Source organism: Schistocerca piceifrons, chromosome 11 (assembly GCF_021461385.2).
Source record: "Schistocerca piceifrons isolate TAMUIC-IGC-003096 chromosome 11, iqSchPice1.1, whole genome shotgun sequence".
NCBI lineage: Eukaryota > Metazoa > Arthropoda > Insecta > Orthoptera > Acrididae > Schistocerca > Schistocerca piceifrons.
Genome location: NC_060148.1, coordinates 163,474,773 through 163,496,432, shown reverse-complemented (window position 1 = coordinate 163,496,432; position 21,660 = coordinate 163,474,773). Strand labels below are relative to the sequence as shown.

Genomic DNA, 21,660 nt, shown 5'->3' with positions numbered 1-21,660 from the left:
CCAGCGAGAATGCTGGTGGGGGGGGGGGTGCGGGTGGGGGGTGGGTGCAAGCGAGAGTGCTGGTGGGAGGGGTGCGGTTGCCAGCGAGAGTGAGGGTGGGGGGGGTGCGGGTGGGGGAGGTGCGGGTCCAGCGAGAGCGCGGGTGGGGAGGGCGGGGGCCATCGAGAGCGCGTGTGGGCGGGGTGCGGGTGGGGGGGGGGCGGGGGCCAGCGAGAGCGCGGGTTGGGGGGTGCGGGTGGGGGGGGGCCAGCGAGAGCGCAGGGGTGGGCGGGCGCGGGGCCAGCGAGAGCGCGGGTCGGGGGGGGCCATCGAGAGCGCGGGTCGGGGGGGGGCGGGGGCCAGCGAGAGCGCGGGTCGGGGGGGCGGGGGCCAGCGAGAGCGCGGGTCGGGGGGGCGGGGGCCAGCGAGAGCGCGGGTCGGGGGGGCGGGGGCCAGCGAGAGCGCGGGTCGGGGGGGGCGGGGGCCAGCGAGAGCGCGGGTCGGGGGGGGCGGGGGCCAGCGAGTGTGCGGGTGGGGGGGGGGTGCGGGTGCCAGCGAGTGTGCGGGTGGGGGGGGGGTGCGGGTGCCAGCGAGTGTGCGGGTGGGGGGGGGGTGAGGGGGCCAGCGAGAGCGCGGGTGGGGGGGGGGTGAGGGGGCCAGCGAGAGCTCGGGTGGGGGGGGGTGAGGGGGCCAGCGAGAGCGCGGGTGGGGGGGGGTGAGGGGGCCAGCGAGAGCGCGGGTGGGGGGGGGGGTGAGGGGGCCAGCGAGAGCGCGGGTGGGTGGGGGGGCGGTGGCCAGCGAGAGCGCGGGTGGGTGGGAGGGGGCGGGGGCCAGCGAGAGCGCGGGTGGGGGAGGGGGCGGGGGCCAGCGAGAGCGCGGGTGGGGGAGGGGGCGGGGGCCAGCGAGAGCGCCGGTCGGGGGGCGGGGGCCAGCGAGAGCGCCGGTCGGGGGGCGGGGGCCAGCGAGAGCGCCGGTCGGGGGGCGGGGACCAGCGAGAGCGCCGGTCGGGGGGCGGGGACCAGCGAGAGCGCCGGTCGGGGGGCGGGGACCAGCGAGAGCGCCGGTCGGGGGGCGGGGGCCAGCGAGAGCGCCGGTCGGGGGGCGGGGGCCAGCGAGAGCGCCGGTCGGGGGGCGGGGGCCAGCGAGAGCGCCGGTCGGGGGGCGGGGGCCAGCGAGAGCGCGGGTCGGGGGGGCGGGGGCAAGCGAGAGCGCGGGTCGGGGGGGCGGGGGCAAGCGAGAGCGCGGGTCGGGGGGGCGGGGGCAAGCGAGAGCGCGGGTCGGGGGGGCGGGGGCCAGCGAGAGCGCGGGTCGGGGGGGCGGGGGCCAGCGAGAGCGAGGGGCGGGGGGGCGGGGGCCAGCGAGAGCGAGGGGCGGGGGGGCGGGGGCCAGCGAGAGCGAGGGGCGGGGGGGCGGGGGCCAGCGAGAGCGCGTTTCGGGGAGGGGGCGGGGGCCAGCGAGAGCGCGTTTCGGGGGGGCCGGGGGCCAGCGAGAGCGCGGGTCGGGGGGGCGGGGGCCAGCGAGAGCTCGGGTCGGGGGGGCGGGGGCCAGCGAGAGCTCGGGTCGGGGGGGGCGGGGGCCAGCGAGAGCGCGTTTCGGGGAGGGGGCGGGGGCCAGCGAGAGCGCGTTTCGGGGGGGCCGGGGGCCAGCGAGAGCGCGGGTCGGGGGGGCGGGGGCCAGCGAGAGCTCGGGTCGGGGGGGCGGGGGCCAGCGAGAGCTCGGGTCGGGGGGGGCGGGGGCCAGCGAGAGCGCGTTTCGGGGAGGGGGCGGGGGCCAGCGAGAGCGCGTTTCGGGGGGGCCGGGGGCCAGCGAGAGCGCGGGTCGGGGGGGCGGGGGCCAGCGAGAGCTCGGGTCGGGGGGGCGGGGGCCAGCGAGAGCTCGGGTCGGGGGGGGCGGGGGCCAGCGAGAGCGCGTTTCGGGGAGGGGGCGGGGGCCAGCGAGAGCGCGTTTCGGGGAGGGGGCGGGGGCCAGCGAGAGCGCGTTTCGGGGGGGCCGGGGGCCAGCGAGAGCGCGGGTCGGGGGGGGGCGGGGGCCAGCGAGAGCTCGGGTCGGGGGGGGGCGGGGGCCAGCGAGAGCGCGGGTCGGGGGGCGGGGGCCAGCGAGAGCGCGGGTCGGGGGGCGGGGGCCAGCGAGAGCGCTGGTCGGGGGGCGGGGGCCAGCGAGAGCGCGGGTCGGGGGGCGGGGGCCAGCGAGAGCGCGGGTCGGGGGGCGGGGGCCAGCGAGAGCGCGGGTCGGGGGCGGGGGCCAGCGAGAGCGCGGGTCGGGGGGCGGGGGCCAGCGAGAGCGCGGGTCGGGGGGCGGGGGCCAGCGAGAGCGCGGGTCAGGGGGCGGGGGCCAGCGAGAGCGCGGGGCGGGGGGCGGGGGCCAGCGAGAGCGCGGGGCGGGGGGTGGTGGTGGTGGTGGTGGTTGTTGGATGATTAAGGGGGACTAAACAGCGAAGGTCATCAGTCCCCCATTCCAAAATCAGGCGAGCCCAAAATCGACGGAGCAGGTAAAAACCTAAGGGGGAGGAGACGTCCCCCCAGGCGCTAAAAGAACACAAATGCAGCAACAAACACTACAGACAAGAACAGGACAGAGGAACACCAGACAGAAAGAAACAGAAGAAAGGAAGATGGCCGGAGACTGGGTGACTGACCACGAGAACAAAAATGGGAAAGAGTCAACCATCTCACGGCACACCAGAACAGCAACCGACACAAGGACAAAAGACACAGAAAGGGAAAGGTGCAGGACCTCCCTAAATCGAACCATAAAACGGACTACCACGGATAAAATTTAAAATGTCATCAGCCATGGAGGCATCGTCGGATAAACCCAAAGCCAAAGTGCCCGGGAGATTAAAAGATTGCCGGAGTGTGCGCAGTCGAGGACACTCCAGCAAAATGTGGCCGACCATCAGCCGGGACCCACACCGACACAAGGGGGGATCCTCCTGACGCAACAGATGGCCGTGCGTCAGGTACGTATGGCCGATGCGCAGCCGACACAGGACTACCGAGTCCCTGCGAGAAGCCCGCAGGGTGGAACGCCGGACATCGGTCGTCCCCTTGACAGCCCGCAGTTTATTCGGGGCTGTCATGCCACGCCACTCAGCAGCCCAAATCCCAATCAGCTTACGGCGCAACACCAGCTGCTGGTCGCGAGCCGTAAGGCCGATCTCCAAAGCCGGGGCGTCGATCGCCCCTTTGGCCAGCCTGTCTACACGTTCGTTACCTGGGATGCCAACATGACCGGGCGTCCAAACCAAGACCACCGAACGACCAGAACGGGCAATGGCGGAAACAGACTCCTGAATGGAGGACACCAGAGGAGAGGAGGGATAGCAGCGGTCTATGGCCTGAAGGCTGCTCAGGGAGTCACTGCAGATCACGACGGACCTACCTGAGCAGAAACGCATATGCTCCAGAGCGCGCAATATGGCCACCAGCTCTGCAGTAAAAATACTGCAGCCAGCCGGTAAGGAGCGTTGCTCAACATGGGCAGCATGAGCAAAAGAGTGGGCAGTGCGACCATCAACCAGGGAACCATCAGTGTAGACAGTCTCACAGTCCGAAAATGAGGCGAGGAGAGCAAGAAAACGGTGATGGAGGGCCACAGGCGGAACCGAGTCCTTGGGTCCCTGTGCCAAGTCCAGACGGACGGACGGCCGGGACGAACACCAAGGAAGGCGTAGGTGCACGGACCCGGAAGGGAGGCGGAAGAGGGAAAGAACCCAATTCCGACAGCAGGGACTGAACGCGGACAGCGACGGAAAGCCCAGACCTAGGTCGCCGTTCAGGCAGATGGAGGACCATGGCAGGGAAAAGCAGGCGACGATTGGGATGGCCTGGCGAGCAATGCACGTGGACAGCATAGTCGGCGAGCAGTCGATGGCGGCGAATCCGCAGCGGGGGAACCCCGGCCTCCACCAGTAGACTATCCACGGGGCTCGTACGAAAAGCGCCAGTTGCAAGCCGGACCCCACAGTGGTGTATGGGGTCTAACAACTTCAACACTGAGGGTGATGCAGACCCATAGGCCAGGCTCCCATAATCAAGCCGAGACTGCACAAGGGCTCTGTACAATCGCAGCAGCGTGCAGCGATCCGCACCCCAAGACGTGTGGCTAAGGCAGCGGAGGGCATTGAGGTGCCGCCAGCATTTTTGTTTCAGCTGAGTAATATGAGGAACCCGTGTGAGCCGGGCATCAAACACGAGTCCCAAGAAGCGGCAAGTGTCCACCACTTCAAGCAGGTGGCCGTCGAGGTAAAGTTCAGGATGAGGGTGGACCGTCCGACGCCTGCAGAAGTGCATAACTCGAGTCTTGGGTGCAGAGAACTGAAAACCATGAGTCAGAGCCCATGATGCTGCCTTGCGAACGGCGACTTGCAGCCTGCGTTCGGCGACTCCTGTAGTCGTGGAGCTAAATGAGATGCAGAAGTCGTCGGCATACAAAGAAGGAGACACCGACGACCCCACGGCTGCAGCCAGACCATTAATGGCCACTAGAAATAAGGACACACTCAACACCGAGCCCTGTGGGACCCCATTTTCCTGTGTATAAGAAGAACTAGAGGTGGCACCGACTTGCACCCGGAAAGAGCGGTGCAATAGAAAGGTTTGAAGAAAAGCCGGGAGCCAACCACGAAGACCCCACCCATACAACGTGGCGAGGATGTGATGCCTCCATGTGGTGTCATACGCCTTCCGCAGATCGAAAAATACAGCAACGAGATGCTGACGTCGGGCAAAAGCCGTACGGACAGCAGATTCCAGCCGCACCAAATTGTCCACTGCAGACCGGCCCCGACGGAAGCCACCCTGGGATGGAGCGAGGAGACCGCGCGACTCAAGGACCCAACACAAACGCCGCCCCACCATACGTTCGAGCAATTTGCACAAAACGTTGGTGAGGGTAATGGGACGATAGCTGTCCACCGCCAGTGGGTCTGGACCGGGCTTCACGATGGGGACAATAAGACCCTCTCGCCAATGCGACGGGAACACGCCCTCGCTCCAAATGCGGTTAAAGATGGTGAGGATGTGTCTCTGGCAGTCCCTGGAGAGATGCTTCAGCATCTGCGCGTGGATGCAGTCCGGTCCTGGTGCTGTATCAGGGCAATCGGCGAGGGCAGCGAGGAATTCCCTCTCGCTGAAAGGAGCATTGTATGTTTCATAATGACGCGTGTGGAATGAGAACGGCGTCCGCTCGGCTCGCTCCTTTAGAGAGCGAAAGGCGGGGGGATAGGATGCAGTCGCAGAGCTCTGAGCAAAGTGCGCGGCTAGCCGTTCAGCAATGGCGGCAGCGTCCGTGCAGACAGCGCCGTCCAAGGAGAGCCCAGGGACACCCATAGGGGTCTGGGATCCATAAATCCGCCGGATCCGGGACCACACGAGCGAGGAGGAGACACAGGAGCCCAGGGAGGAGACATACCTCTCCCAGCACTCCTGCTTACGCCGTGCAATAAGACGACGGGCGAAGGCACGGAGCCTCTTAAAGGCGATGAGGGCCTCCAGAGACGGGTGCCACCTATGACGCTGGAGAGCCCGCCTACGGTCGCGAATAGCCTCAGCAATCTCCGGCGACCACCAGGGGACAGCCTTCCTCTGAGGGAGGCCAGAAGAACGGGGGATGGTAGCCTCGGCCGCTGAAATGATGGACGTGGTTAAAACACGGACCACCTCGTCAATGTCACCCTGTGGGGGAGACGCAATGGTTACAGCGGAAGTAAAAGCTGGCCAGTCAGCCCTGTGGAGAGCCCAGCGGGGCAAGCGCCCAGAAGAATGACACTGTGGCAGTGACAAATAGATGGGAAAATGGTCAATACCACACAGGTCAGGATGCACCCTCCAGTGGAGGGATGGGACAAGTCCAGGGCTGCAAATAGAGAGATCGATGGCCGAGAACGAGCCATGGGCCACACTGAAATGTGTGGGAGCACCGGTGTTTAAGAGGCTAAGGTCGAGCTGAGCCAACACATGCTCCACGGCCCGACCACGATCATCGGAGACAGTCCCACCCCATAGAGGGTTGTGGGCATTGAAATCGCCCAGCAGCAAAAAAGGTGGCGGCAGTTGTGCTATCAGAGCAGCCAGGACATGCTGCGCGACAGTACCATCAGGTGGAAGGTAAATACTGCAGACGGTGATAGCCTGTGGCGTCCACACCCGAACAGCGACAGCCTCCAAAGCTGTTTGTAGAGGTACAAACTCGCTGTGAAGAGAGTTCAGGACATATATGCAGACGCCACCAGACACCCTTGCATAAGCTGCCCGGTTCTTAAAATAACCCCGATAGCCACGGAGGGCGGGGGTTCGCATAGCTGGAAACCAAGTTTCCTGCAGAGCAATGCAAAGGAAAGGATGACGGCTGATAAGGTGGCGGAGCTCAGCTAGATGGTGGAAGAAACCGCTGCAGTTCCACTGGAGGATGTTATTAGTCATGGATGGGAAAGGCGTGAAGGGACTGGGGAGGCAGATTACGCCTCCGGGGCCCCTGCTGCTACTGAGTCACCACCTGGACAACAGCCATCTACTGCATCCGAGGGACTGGCGAGATCCATGTCCTCAGCGAACGCCAGAATCTCCACCTCATCCTCAGACGCAGAGCTGGTAGGAAGCGTGGAATGGGTGCCACCGCAATGTCGGTAGCCTTGGGGAGTTTCTTCTTCTTCTGCTTTTCACGCTGTGCCTTTGGTGGCGCAGGCTGGGAGGGCGCAACTGGGTCGGTCTCAGGGACAGACGACGACCGTCTGTCCCTACGACCAGGGGCCGGCGGTTGTTTAAGCCACTTGCGGCTGTCGGCCTTTGTACCGGACGGAACTTGGGAAGGGAGGTCCCCAAGGGACCCCTTCCTTACGAGAGTAGCCGAAGAAGTCTTACGCTTCCCCGGCTGGGAAGGGGGGACTGATGTCCCCGATGGTTGGGGGGGTGTTGCTCCTGAAGTAGATGGAGCAGGAGCAACAGGTGGTTTAGTGTCCCCCACCATCAAGGGGGCAGGTGTGGGAATTCGACTCAGAGCTGACTGGAGCGGATGGAAATGTAGAAGGAGTGACAGCTGCGGCATAAGAAGCAGTCATGCGCACCGGATGAAGCCGATCATATTTCCGCTTCGCCTCAGTGTACGTCAGGCGGTCGAGAGTCTTTATTTCCATGATCTTTCGCTCCTTCTGCAGAATCGGAGAGTCTGGCGAGCAAGGCGGATGGTGCGCACCACAGTTCACACAGATTGGAGGCGGCACACAGGGATGATCAGGATGGGAAGGTCGACCGCAATCGCGACAGACGAGGTCGGACGCACAGCGTGAAGACATGTGGCCGAACTTCCAACACTTCAAGCACCGCATCGGGGGAGGGATATACGGCTTGACATCACAACGGTACACCATCACCTTGACCTGCTCAGGTAACGTGTCACCCTCGAAGGCCTAGATGAAGGCACCGGTGGCAACTTGACGATCCCTCGGACCCCGGTGGACGCGCCGGACGAAATGGACACCTCGGCGCTCCAAGTTGGCGCGCAGCTCGTCGTCGGACTGTAAAAGGAGATCCCTGTGAAAGATAATGCCCTGGACCATGTTCAGACTCTTATGCGGCGTGATAGTGACAGAGACATCCCCCAGCGTAGTACAAGCGAGTAAGGCCCGCGACTGGGCGGAGGATGCCGTTTTGATCAACACCGATCCGGACCGCATCTTGGACAAGCCCTCCACCTCACCGAACTTGTCCTCTAAATGCTCTACAAAGAACTGAGGCTTCACGGATAGAAAAGATTCCCCATCAGCTCTGATACAGACAAGATATCTGGGCGAATACGTCTCAGTGTCACGCAATGCCTGTCGTTCCTCCCATGGTGTGGCGAGGGAGGGGAACGATTTGGGGTCATAAACGTTACCTTTAAAATGGGCTCTCGAACGCTTAGAGACTGCTGACGGCTGGCCGCCAGCGACAGATGATGTACCACGCTTCATTGCGGGTCATCCGCCCTGATGCCACCTACTCCGACCAAGGGCCCTCCCCACGGGCGCCACCCAGCCACAGCAAAGGCCACCTGGCAGGATGGCCATTGCCGGGAGTCCCGATGCCCCAGGGCAATGGGCATCTACTCCTTGGCATACGTGGGGAGTTAACAGCGCAGGCATCAGTAGAGCGATCCCTGTGTTGTCAGGGGGCTACAACCAAGAGGGTACATGGCGGCCCCACCACAACGGACTGGCTACCGTGTTGGATCTTAGGTGCAAAAATGGCCAAGGTCGTCGTCGCAGTTAAAAGAAACACTGCAGAGTGCAGCGTGGTAATCGCCCAAGAGATCGAAAACGAGCGGGACACCATGGCAACGACGAGAAAGACGGCTAAAGGTCTAATTGCACGAAGGATACAGTGCACCATGTAAGGCGCCCTTCCCCAATTGGCTCGCTCTTCGGAATAATTTAGATAGATGGAGGTCAAACCCGAGAGGGGACCATCACATCAGGCCGAAACATGTGAGACTCCTTTTAGTCGCCTCTTACGACAGGCAGGAATACCGCGGGCCTATTCTTACCCCCGAACCCACAGGGGGTTCGGGGGGCGGGGGCCAGCGAGAGCGCGGGTCGGGGGGCGGGGGCCAGCGAGGACGCGGGTCGGGGGGCGGGGGCCAGCGAGGACGCGGGTCGGGGGGCGGGGGCCAGCGAGGACGCGGGTCGGGGGGCGCGGGCCAGCGAGGACGCGGGTCGGGGGGCGCGGGCCAGCGAGGACGCGGGTCGGGGGGCGCGGGCCAGCGAGGACGCGGGTCGGGGGGCGCGGGCCAGCGAGGACGCGGGTCGGGGGGCGCGGGCCAGCGAGGACGCGGGTCGGGGGGCGCGGGCCAGCGAGGACGCGGGTCGGGGGGCGGGGGCCAGCGAGGACGCGGGTCGGGGGGCGGGGGCCAGCGAGGACGCGGGTCGGGGGGCGGGGGCCAGCGAGGACGCGGGTCGGGGGGCGCGGGCCAGCGAGGACGCGGGTCGGGGGGCGCGGGCCAGCGAGGACGCGGGTCGGGGGGCGCGGGCCAGCGAGGACGCGGGTCGGGGGGCGCGGGCCAGCGAGGACGCGGGTCGGGGGGCGCGGGCCAGCGAGGACGCGGGTCGGGGGGCGCGGGCCAGCGAGGACGCGGGTCGGGGGGCGCGGGCCAGCGAGGACGCGGGTCGGGGGGCGGGGGCCAGCGAGAGCGCGGGTCGGGGGGCGGGGGCCAGCGAGAGCGCGGGTCGGGGGGCGGGGGCCAGCGAGAGCGCGGGTCGGGGGGCGGGGGCCAGCGAGAGCGCGGGTCGGGGGGCGGGGGCCAGCGAGAGCGCGGGTCGGGGCGCGCGGGTCAGCGAGAGCGCGGGTCGGGGCGCGCGGGTCAGCGAGAGCGCGGGTCGGGGCGCGCGGGTCAGCGAGAGCGCGGGTCGGGGCGCGCGGGTCAGCGAGAGCGCGGGTCGGGGCGCGCGGGTCAGCGAGAGCGCGGGTCGGGGCGCGCGGGTCAGCGAGAGCGCGGGTCAGCGAGAGCGCGGGTCGGGGCGCGCGGGTCAGCGAGAGCGCGGGTCGGGGCGCGCGGGTCAGCGAGAGCGCGGGTCGGGGCGCGCGGGTCAGCGAGAGCGCGGGTCGGGGCGCGCGGGTCAGCGAGAGCGCGGGTCGGGGCGCGCGGGTCAGCGAGAGCGCGGGTCGGGGCGCGCGGGTCAGCGAGAGCGCGGGTCGGGGCGCGCGGGTCAGCGAGAGCGCGGGTCGGGGCGCGCGGGTCAGCGAGAGCGCGGGTCGGGGCGCGCGGGTCAGCGAGAGCGCGGGTCGGGGAGCGCGGGTCGGGGGGGCGCGGGTCAGCGAGAGCGCGGGTCAGCGAGAGCGCGGGTCGGGGGCCGTCAGCGAGAGCGCTGGTGGGGGGGCGTCAGCGAGAGCGCTGGTGGGGGGGCGTCAGCGAGAGCGCTGGTGGGGGGGCGTCAGCGAGAGCGCTGGTGGGGGGGCGTCAGCGAGAGCGCTGGTGGGGGGGCGTCAGCGAGAGCGCTGGTGGGGGGGCGTCAGCGAGAGCGCTGGTGGGGGGGCGTCAGCGAGAGCGCTGGTGGGGGGGCCGTCAGCGAGAGCGCTGGTGGGGGGGCGTCAGCGAGAGCGCTGGTGGGGGGGCGTCAGCGAGAGCGCTGGTGGGGGGGCGTCAGCGAGAGCGCTGGTGGGGGGGCGTCAGCGAGAGCGCTGGTGGGGGGGCGTCAGCGAGAGCGCTGGTGGGGGGGCGTCAGCGAGAGCGCTGGTGGGGGGGCGTCAGCGAGAGTGCTGGTGGGGGGGCGTCAGCGAGAGTGCTGGTGGGGGGGTGTCAGCGAGAGTGCTGGTGGGGGGGTGTCAGCGAGAGTGCTGGTGGGGGGGTGTCAGCGAGAGTGCTGGTGGGGGGGTGTCAGCGAGATTGCGGGTGAACAGTAAGTAGGTTGTAAGTATTTGAGTAAACCAGTTCAGAGGTGGAATGAGGGCAACAGCATATGGTAGTCAGTAGGACTGAGTGTGGTAGAGAACTCCATTGTTTTTTGATGACAGCTTTACCTCTAGTTTAAATTTATGTTTACTTTCCTGTCATATACTCGTTTCATGTCACAAGCAGATGACCGATCCTTGGCTTGGTCACATTCTCCAGTCAACAGTTTATTTGCCTTACAAAGGGGCTTTCCAAACTTAAAAGGCATGAGAATGTATTCCATATGGAATGTGCACATCAAGGGATCACAAATTTAGCATTGGAGGGCAGCGTGGAAGGTAAAAATCGTAGAGGGAGACCAAGAGATCAATACACTAAGCAGATTCAGAAGGATGTAGGTTGCAGTAGGTACTGGGAGATGAAGAAGCTTGCACAGGATAGAGTAGCATGGAGAGCTGCATCAAACCAGTCTCAGGACTGAAGACCACAACAACAACATGGAATGTGCAACTCTATTAGCTTCTTTCTGGCTGCTGTGCATCTACGTCTGCGGTGAATGGTGGATGGCACCTTGTACAACAACACCATGAACCACAGGTTTTCCCAATACAAAAGAAGCTGATCATTCACCATCCTAATATCCTTATGTGCTTGTTCCATTTCTTATCACTTTGCAATGTTATGCCTAAGCATTTTATTGAGCAGACTGTCAATCTGTACAGTACCAACATAGTATTCTAACAATATGGGATTGTTTTTCCTACTCATCTGCATTCACTTGAATATTTCTATTCCTGCCATTCATCACACCAAATAAAAACTTTGTCGAAGTCATTTTGTATCCTTGTCGTCACTCAGTGATGACCCTTTCCCACACATAATGCTATCAGCAGACAAACACAGAATGCTGCTCATCAGATCATTTCATAAAACATCCCTGTGGCACTATTGATTATACTCTTGTCTCTGAGAAACACTCTCTGTTGAGGTCAAAGTACTGGCCTCTGTTACTTGAGAGGTCTTTGCGCCTTTCACGTATTGCAGAACCTATTCCATATGCTCATAGCTCCATTAATAGAATGCAGTGGGGCAGTGTGTCAAACACTTTCCGGAAATGCAGGAATGTGGAATCTAGCCTGCAGCTCGTCATCCATGGTTCACAGTATATAATTTGACAGAAGACCAAGATAATTACTGCACAAAATCCATGCTGATTTGTGCATAGAAACTGATCTGTCACCAAGAAATTAAATATATCTGAACTGAGGATTTGTTCACGAACTCTGGAGCCAATAAGCTTTATGACATTGGTCAGTAATTCTCCAGGTACATTCTTTTACCATTCTTATATACAGAAGCCACCTGAACTTTTTCCCAGCTGCCTCGGTCTTTGCACTAGGCGAGACACTAGCAATAAATGCAAGCTAAGTAAGAGGTCAATGCTGTAGAGTAATCTCTGGACAAATGATTTGTGACTCCATTTGGATATGCCAACTATTTTGTTTTCAACTCTTCAAGTTGCTTCTTTACTCTATTACTGTGTGTCCAATACAGGAGTCTGTGTGGCAGTGAAACAACATGTTTTTATGATCCTCCTGCACAGACTTTACAACCCAGTACAGAGAGGGGTTAGTGATCCTCATCTGCTTTCCTCCAAAGCCACCGACTGGTCAATGACCGCCTGGATAGAGGTCTGACTCAGCGATTTTATGTAGAACCAGAAATGTTTCGTGTTCTCTGTAAAATGTGTTGCTCATGTATGATGGTGGTAGTTGAATGCTTCACACACAGATTTTTTTACATACACTTGAATTTCCATTAACTCTTGCCTGTCCCCACAGTAAATACTTTTTTGAACTGACTGTACAACAGTCTGCCTCCTCAGCATTTTCAAATTTTGTTATTAAACCACAGTGAGTCTTTCCTGTCTGTAACCCAGTTACTCACCACATGCTTATTCAGTGTGTGATTTACAGTCCATTTAATGTTTGCCCATATTCCTCTACGTAAACGATATTGGAAATAAATGACATTCACTAATTGTCTAAATGGGATGCTAACAATAACTTACCTGTTCTTTCTAGCAAATCTATTCTTCTAGCCTTCTAGAAGGATTAATTAACTTCATTTACCATTGTTGATCACTAACCCATCTCTGTCCTGATACCATCTGTAAGGACAAGCCTGTTTATAGTTACAAGGTCTAGAATATTTCAATTTTGTGTGGGCTGTTAAACTAGCAGCTTATGACAGCTTTCAGAAAACTGTTCAGAAGTACTTCACAGGATTGCCTGTCCATACCAGCTGCAATGTATGCACAGACATCTTAGTCTCTACTCAGTATGTTACGATCGCCTGCTTTTTCTGCATTACTTTGTGTAGTCTTCCTTTGAATCATTCTGTGACTGTGGCAGCAGTATCACCTGGCAAATAAAAACACCCAGTGCTGGAGTACACATACAAGGAACCATTAAGGGAACTGCCCATTAAAACAGGAAATCATGGTTTGAATCTTGATACCAATTACCATATAACTTTGTCAATGCAAACTCATTTAATTCTTATTTGCGCTTATAATATAAAGAAGCAATTCTACCAATTCACAAGCTAAACTAGTTCATCTGCTTAAAGATAATGTTTAAATCCATATGGGCAAAGTGTAACAAAATATTCTTTTTACCTCTTTCCTCGTTTCCAACCTGGAGCATACTGTAATATTGTAACACTGTCATCCTTACCCTAAAGTAAAAACAGGACTGCTGAAGTGACTACACACACACAATTGAGAACTATCTTTGTTTTCACCACAACTCGGCAATGATTAATTCCATGCAGCCATATAAATTTTAAAATTACCTCTTTATTCACATTCTCCTCCAACTCCTCTTTTACATTCATGATGCATGGGTAAACTTGGGCCTGTGGTAAAAATAAACTATAATAAGTACATTTAAGCAGTCAGAGTCCTCCCATATTATATAAATGTATCAGAAACATAAAGCCCAACTGTCATACTACTTAATAACTACATAGAAGTTCTGGTTAAGTATTGTTCTTTTGTGTTCGAATGTCTGTGTGACGAGTTCACACTATGGTATATTTCAATGGGAGACAGCTAAAAATTGTAAGACTGATTAATGACAATGCCTTTGAAAATTCATTATGATCTTCAACTTCAGCCTTCTCCTTATGCTATTGTTTTCAATCATATTTTCTAGCTCTTATCTTCATATGCATATAATGGTAGTGTAATCAAATAAAATAACACAGCTACCACCTGAAACAATGAAATCACTTGTTCATAAAATCAATGTTGTTCATATCAAATGACAATACAGTTTACACAAAGCGTATGGGGGAGCAGAAACTGGACTATCAAGTGCCACATCACTCATACTACTTTTATGATCAGAATCCTAAAATATCTAGAACAGTTACATCAAAACCTTGATGCACTGAATGCTTATTTATGATAAAATTATAAAAAAATACACACACACTACTTTGGCACACTACTTACTACTATTCTAATTTCATCAATTCCTTTTGGTGGAACTAGCATGTTTCTGACAGTACAAAAAAAGAGCGTAGGCAACAGGCTGAACCAGTCTTATTCTATGGATCCGAATTATGGGTTTTACTTGCTGGTCTCAAAAGAAAACAAAGTCGGGAAAGATTATTCATGGAGCAGCACCAGCATATCATGACAGAAAAACCAGTAATGTAAGTAAGTGCTGGAATGGGAACAAATGAAACAATAATAGCATAGGAAGAAAATCATTAAACTGATATTGGTATCTGTTGAGGATGTTAGATAATTAGCAGCCAAAGATTAATTTTTGATTGGAAATCACCTTACTGATAGAAACCTAGTAGACCACTTAACTTTAAGAAAGAGCATATCGACAAAATAATGAAGCAACATGGTGTATGCAAAAAGTATGCCTTGAAGAGAGATGCTGGGCAGAAGATAGAAAGAATACAGCAACATCATGTTATTAATTGATCTTTGTATTAATTAACTGCCTAAAATAATACTAATATACTAGCGCAAATAATGATATTATTACTATCTTAGCCCTGGGGGGCTGCTGCTTTGAATTCCCAACCCGCACCTGGTGTATGCCACTTCTTTTGCTTGGAGCTTGTGGCACCATAGGGCACGGTAGAGCCATGCAGGGTACATAGACAGTATTTGGCATTCAGCCGAAATTGACAGAATGGAGTGTCTGGTAGCCCTTTAAAAGTTCTGTCGAGTTAATAGTTGCAGGCACAGGTGTTAATGAAAGACAGTACATTGGTGTGGTATTGGCTATCTGTGTTTGCTGTTCTCTGTGGAAGTCGCATTATGCAAGGAACTTTCTCATCTGAAAAACTGCCTGAATTGGGTTGCGTTGCATGACTTAATACCTTGTGGCGTTGCCTTGGAAGGGGTTAGGGTAATGTCTAGCAACCAGGAAAGCTTGTTATTGCTATCCAATTCCCCACATTCAGCAGTGGATTCGATGATTTGGCAACCCCAAACACTGTTTTAAGTGTGACCATGTTTAGCCCTAGACCAAGTTTTTTTTATGAGAATCATCTGATGAGTCCACTGATCTGCACAACTACTGTGGTCATGTGGTTGCATTAAGTGAGAATGACAGTGGAATTTAGATGCTCCTTAGTCTGCTCCAGTGTTCTAATGTTGTAGCACACACTTTTGGACCTGGACTCAGGGCATGCTCATCATACTGTGGCTGTTAACATTGACTCTGTATGTCAGCCCCATGGAATGCACCACATCCAGCTACTCATGGGCTGCCTTCACTTAAGTTATGTAAATTACCGTTTGAAATTTGTACTAAAATTTTGTACATTTTGATGTTTGGGGGTTTGTTGGGTCAAGTGCCCTTCTTTTACATGCCGTCGAGCACTGTTAGAATGGCCACATGCTGATCGGCTCTACGTGTATCACACATGTCATTCAGATGCCATCCAGACATTTGAGGCTCACGGGCTGGAAGAAGCAAAAAGTGTGTTAAACTGTCAAGTGTTACTGAGCTCTGAATGTTTTTGGTGTGTTCATTCACTGGCCATCTGTGAGATGGAGAGTGAAAGAAATTTATTTCATATCAGGCAAGTTACTGCTTACTAGATTTAATTGTGCAACTGTTTGTTATTTCAAAGTTGTCATGGGGTGACCTTTTCTCACCTTTTATTTATTTATTGTTACAAGTTAGTTCTGAGTACTAATCATTGGTTTTTCTTTTTAAATGGCGTTCTTGAGCTGCCCTGCATGCAGTCATTTACTGAATCACTTACGCATTTTCTACAGTATACCTTAATATAATTTTCACTGTGTCTGAAGCCAGTTATATCAATCTGTGCACACTCATTCTCTTATTAATTAACTGTTCATTGGGGCAAGATTTAAAGAGACTTGCTCTGTCTGCCTGACGGAGTTCTAGAAATCATTGCACCTGTTTACTTCATTCAATTACCTAGATGCACATGGAGGTGTATTTTAAGAATTTCCTTTCTCTAGTGGTCCTGAGGCAGCTGTAAATTCCTCTGCCTTCCAGTATAGCTATTCATTTTTAGCTTTTGAGATGAGTTATCCTTCTGTGTCGTCTTAAAGAGCCATCTGTTACCAAATAATTAGTTGTTCATTTGTTGAAGCATTTTCTGAGTTGCAGTTTGTGAAGATGGAAATTTGAATCTAAAATTGAAGAACTGGTGTCAGACACAGCTTTTGTCTTTAATTCTTGCCTCATTTACATTGTCACTAGACTACAGTATGTAATGTCTTAAATTTGAAAGTTCAGAGTTTTTGTAATCCTGCTAATGTATCTGATTTTGGTTATTTTCCTTAAATAAATACGTCTTAATAAACAATTGTGACTCATGTGAACCTTAATCTTTCCAGTCCTTCCACTTAATTTCCCCTTTTCCTGCTGCGTGTTTGGTTGGTAACAGAGGATCATTATTTTCCAGGAAGTAAAGGGGAAAGGGGTCCTCATACTGTCATTTACCATGAGGTGTGTGTGTGTGTGTGTGGGGGGGGGGGGGGGGGGGGCGCCTGTGTGCGTGCACGCGTAGGTATCCACTGCTAATCATGGGGTCCCATGACTGTCCCAGTTTGTCCTTATTAAAGAAGCAACAGTTAACCTACGAATTAAAAGTGTGTCAGCTTCCATGTCAGGGCAGTGCTGCCGAACTTTTGGCTCATCTGCATGCCAGTGTGGACAACCCCTTGGTGATTAGTACCAACTGCACTGGGGAGGTATATGTTGCACTAGCTGACTGAGCTCCGGCCATGGCAACCTTGTGTCTGAATGTAGGTCCCGAGTTCGAGTCTCGGTCGGGCACACAGTTTTAATCTGCCAGGAAGTTTCAGAATGTAGAGTTTTTAGACAGTAGTCAGCCCCACCATAAGCAAATACATACAATTCAGGCACAATTTATCCATTGGGATAATCACTTGTTGGGTATTCCACAGTGAAGTCTCTATTCTGAGCAGGTTAGATTACCTCTGCAGTTACAGGGGCAGATGACTGACTTGCTGAGTGGTGCCAGCTGCCTTGATGTAGACAAATGAGGAGCAATATGTGGTGAACAAGATTCTCCCACCAACAGATAACTGCTGGAAGTAGTAGGAATTCTATAGACACCTTTGAGGTCAAGAGGGGAATTCATTTGGGGAATTACCTTACCAAATAATTTTACTGCTTCAAGCTATATTGGAACTTTCATTTAGAATTTAAAGACAGGTGAGATCCATCCTGTCGATCATGGTCAAATTTGTGTTTCAAATCAATGCGTTGGCAATATCCAATAATGTTGTTCAGGCCTTGTACCCCCTGTGTTAAGCTGTGTTTTAAGTCAAATTTTACACAGAAGTGCAACATCGAGGCAGTTGTGGAAATCAGTTGTTGGGCTCACATTGTCACCTCATATTAAGACGCTGCTCAAGCATCAACATTTTTGGCTAGTGCAGATTCTTCATTCCATTCCATCCTTGGAATTGAAAGTCACAGAAATACAAATACTCAACAATATATTAGAGAAAATGGAGCCACAGGACCGTTCATGGATTACCTTCGCTAGTAAATGCACATCTTTTACTGAATTAGAGGCTTTGGTGTCCGCTATTGAAGTCCGAGTTTCGCAGACCAGCAGTGATGGGGTTTAAGTGTCATTATCAGGATGGGGATTGAGATTCCAAGCAATTTAAAAGGGGACCACCCATAAGGAACAACTGTAGGTTGTGTTTCTGGTGTACTGAAGGTGGGCATTTTGTATAGCAATGCCTGGTTCCATGGAATGGGAGTCAAATGGCTGACATCACAAGGAATGGAAGAGGCATGGTACTGTTCTTCTGCCAATGTGCTGTCTCTGTGCGAAGTCTGAGGTAGGGGAACCCGTGCCTTACCTTTGGGTACAACTTAACCAGGAACCACTGTGCACCCTCCTCAACTCTGGTAGTTCAGTTTCTCGTTTGGATCCGTCCTCCCGATGTCGAACTCTCATGGGGCACATGTTGCCTCTGATAGTCAAAACTGAGTGCTGGAAAATTTTCTTGGTTTGTGAAGTGGATGGTAATTAAAAATCTTTCAGTGAACTTAATTTTGGAGTGTGTTTTTGTAAGTGGTGGTGGATTGGTGTTGGATTGTCAAGGCAGGGTTGTTTATCTTAAATGCAACCCAGCTGAAAAATTCACGTTTTGCTCCTATCAAGTTGTCACAGGAATTCACAGTGCATTACCACAGGAAGGGAAGGCAAAAAGGTGAAAGAAGTATATGGAGGGTCTATATAAGGGTGACGTAATTATGAAAATTGAAGAGAACGTAGATGAGGATGAAATGGGAGATATGATTCTGTGTGAAGAGTTTGACAGAGTGCTGAAATGCCTAAGTTGAATCAAGGCCCTGGGAGTAGACAACATCCATTAAAACTACTGATAGCCTTGGGAGAGCCAGCCTTGACAAAACTTTGCTATCTGGTGAGCACGATGTACGGGACAGGCGAAACACCCTCAGACTTCAAGAAGAATATAATAATTGCAATCCCAAAAGAAAACAAGTATCGACAGGTGTGAAAATTACCAAAATATAAGTTTAATAATGTTTTGGCTGATGTGTATATGGAGTTAGTATTTTGACTTCCAAATGGATGCTGCGCAATGCCAAGGGAACCATTCCGCAACATTCAAGGCAACTGTCAAATGCATCAATTTATTACAAGGGTGAACCAGAAAATGATGTCTCCAAAATTTTGATTCTGTTCTTAATATCAGTTGTCATGCATATTACTCTGTTGATGTTACCATTTTGCTGTTGCAATATGCAGCACCCTTCTGCTGGAGAGTTCTGAAATGCAGTGCGTAACATGGGTGTGTGTTGTTTAACCTTATAAGCACGTGACAAAACCCTCAGAACACAGAGCTCAAATACTTCAGCCATGTGTGGACACCCTCTCCTACATCATGACAATGCCAGACCATACACAACTTTTTTTGCACTTGCAACGGTATGACACCTTTGATTCATTATTACTGATTATCCTCCATAGTGTCCCGGTTTGACCCAATGAATTTTCAACGATTTCCAAAACCTAAAGAACACCTTCAAGGCCTTCACTTTGATAGTGGTGAATTGGTGTGAGCAGAGGTGAGGTTGTGGGTCTGCCAACGAAGTCAAACACTCTACACTGACAACACCAAGAACCTTGTGTCTCATTGGGACAAAGGTGTTGAGTGCCATGGTGACTGTAGAATGTTAATAAAGTTTGTTTTAATTTTGATGCAGCAATTATTTTCAACTGAAAATTTTGTGCCATTACTTTCCAACATGCGCGCATGCCAAAATGTTCACCAATTAAAATTTAAGCTTTAATTAATTTGGCAAAGAAGGTGGCTTTCAACTGGTATGTCTACATGCATCCCTTAAAGGTCAAAGGGAAGTTCTGTCCATCAACTAACACAGCACGCAATGTAAGACAAGACTTCTTGTGGATAAAAGATACATTTTGGGCACCATTTGGATTTTTTGGTAAACATTAGGCTGTGCTACTGGTCAATCTGTTACCACATCTTTTACTTGGCTTTCACATTTCTAGGCATTGTCAGCTCACAGCCACACTGTCACCTTTCAACCCAGGCTATGCCTTGAGCTGCACTATGGATTAGTCTCATCGCATCCAATTTTTCAAGGGGGGAGGGGGGGGGGGGAGTCTAGCACCACATTTTAACCTTTTAGCCTTTGAATAGTTTTCAGGTTCAGGTCCAAGGTCAATGACTCTGCAAATTTATTTTCATTCACATGATGTGTGTTGTGCATACATATACTGTGTGCCAAACCATTATTACATCAGGTGTCAAAGCCAAAGCCTGAACTATGTTGGGTCTAACCACTCTTTTACTGTATTTAATAAAATTTAGTGTATTTACTTTCCTACAGTTCCCTCACAGAGACAGTTTAGGATTATTGTTGTGATACTGCTTGTCAAATGAACTGCAAGCTGTTGGCATATTTTGTACAAACTATAATGAAGCACTCACATATATTCAAATGCAAATGCTGCATTAATGCTATCATAGTACTTCTGTAGTTGTACTCAAGACGGATGTTGAAGCAGAATAGTTTAGCACAGACAGTACACAAGTAGTTTGCCTGACTGTAGCAGGACTCACAATTCTGGTTGGCAGAACAAAAACACTAGTGGTACCAAGTGAATTTAGTTGCCTGCTTATAGCTGAATACCTTACAAATGGTTGCACTGCACCAGAATTTATGTGACATATATATGTATGATTGTTTACACCAGTAACTAACATTCTGGCAGTTTCACAAACAATATGTGTAACAATGTGCAGCAAATGGAGAAAGTGGCTATGTACAAACCTGTCAATATTTAATATGTTCAAATGGCTCTGAGCACTATGGGACTTAACATCTATGGTCATCAGTCCCCTAGAACTTAGAACTACTTAAACCTAAATAACCTAAGGACAGCACACAACACCCAGCCATCACGAGGCAGAGAAAATCCCCGACCCCGCCGGGAATCGAACCCGGGAACCCGGGCATTTAATATGTAACTCCATGGCTTCATCAAAACTTTGCTGCCAACATACAAATTTATTCTGCATCTACAGGCTGTGTAACAATTTATGCTTCCATGTGATATTTGTAATTTAACTTTACTGCTGGCAGTTCTACTTACACTTTGTTCACGTATTTAAAGTCAACTTTTAATCTTAATAGTACTACAAAATGTACTTCTCAGATTAGTAACAAAAAAATGTCACTTCAAAATTTTTTACAGTTAATTTATTTTACATCATCAATAAATAAATTACAGTTGTCATTCCATACCACAATACACTGCAATAATGCATTAACTGCACCAATACCAGTTCTAAATTTAATGGCAGCATTTACATTCACTATAGTCATCATTATTCTTAAGTCGCACATTAAGATTGTCATTTTAAAGAAACTTACCAGAGCAGCATATACTCACTCAATGGCAACCACTTTATCCATATAATTGTATTGTGCATTAAATATGTTTTCCATGTTTACTGAACATTAAATTGAAACTCTTAATTCTATGTGAGGCTTAATACAAGGCTTATTTCGAAGCACTGTGCAAAATGCCATATTTAAGACAAAGATTAACAGTTTTTTTAGTAAATTGAATTACTCATGTTTCCAGTAGTATGGCATCAATTGCATGTACTCACACACCATACTGCTGCACACAGAAATTAATGAAACACTGTCAAGAAATACAAGTAAGCCCCTTACCATGTAGTGTAACTCAGTTTGTACTTCATCCATTGCCTCATTTTTTATCCACATAGTTGGCTCCTGGTCCATGACTTCAGTTCTACAGTCTGAAAAAGAAAAGCAATCAGATAAGAACAGTTGTACTCATTTTCCGTTGTTACCATGAAGTATAGCTCAAAGGCAGTATTTTCATTCATCTATTGGAAGCAGCAAATGGGTGATTACGCAGGAAACAGATTCAAGGTAGCTGAGGAAAAGTGTGTTTAGTGATATAAACTCATTTCCATTTCTCAGGTCATGAAGAGAAAAAACAATCATAGTGTAACATTGGTTAGTTTTTTCTTACAAAACTGATTTACTGGAACGACTTCCTGGTAACTGTAGCTATGGTGAATGAGCTATTAAGTTCTGATGACATGTAGGACCTAATGCTTTATGTTAGACAAATAATAGTTAATCTGTACCTCATATTTCGCCAGTTCCTAAATAATGTTACACTATTCTTATACAGAACACCATTAAAAACCACACACTATAACAAACT

General features: G+C 52.7%; 1 protein-coding gene across 3 annotated transcripts in view; it reads right to left on the bottom strand.

Moving 5' to 3' along the window:
* Positions 1–21,660, bottom strand: part of LOC124720145 (zinc finger protein 492-like) — a 125,973-nt gene that overhangs the window by 103,447 nt on the left and 866 nt on the right. For 2 of the 3 annotated variants that reach the window (XM_047245448.1, XM_047245451.1), the window contains exons 2-3: positions 21,135–21,223; positions 13,198–13,260 (exon numbers count right to left, since the gene is read on the bottom strand). In XM_047245448.1, the coding sequence (XP_047101404.1) occupies positions 13,198–13,260; positions 21,135–21,206 (135 nt within the window). In that variant the 5' untranslated portion in view covers positions 21,207–21,223. The remainder of the gene's footprint in view (positions 1–13,197; positions 13,261–21,134; positions 21,224–21,660) is intronic. The other variant, XM_047245449.1, reaches the window with a different exon arrangement.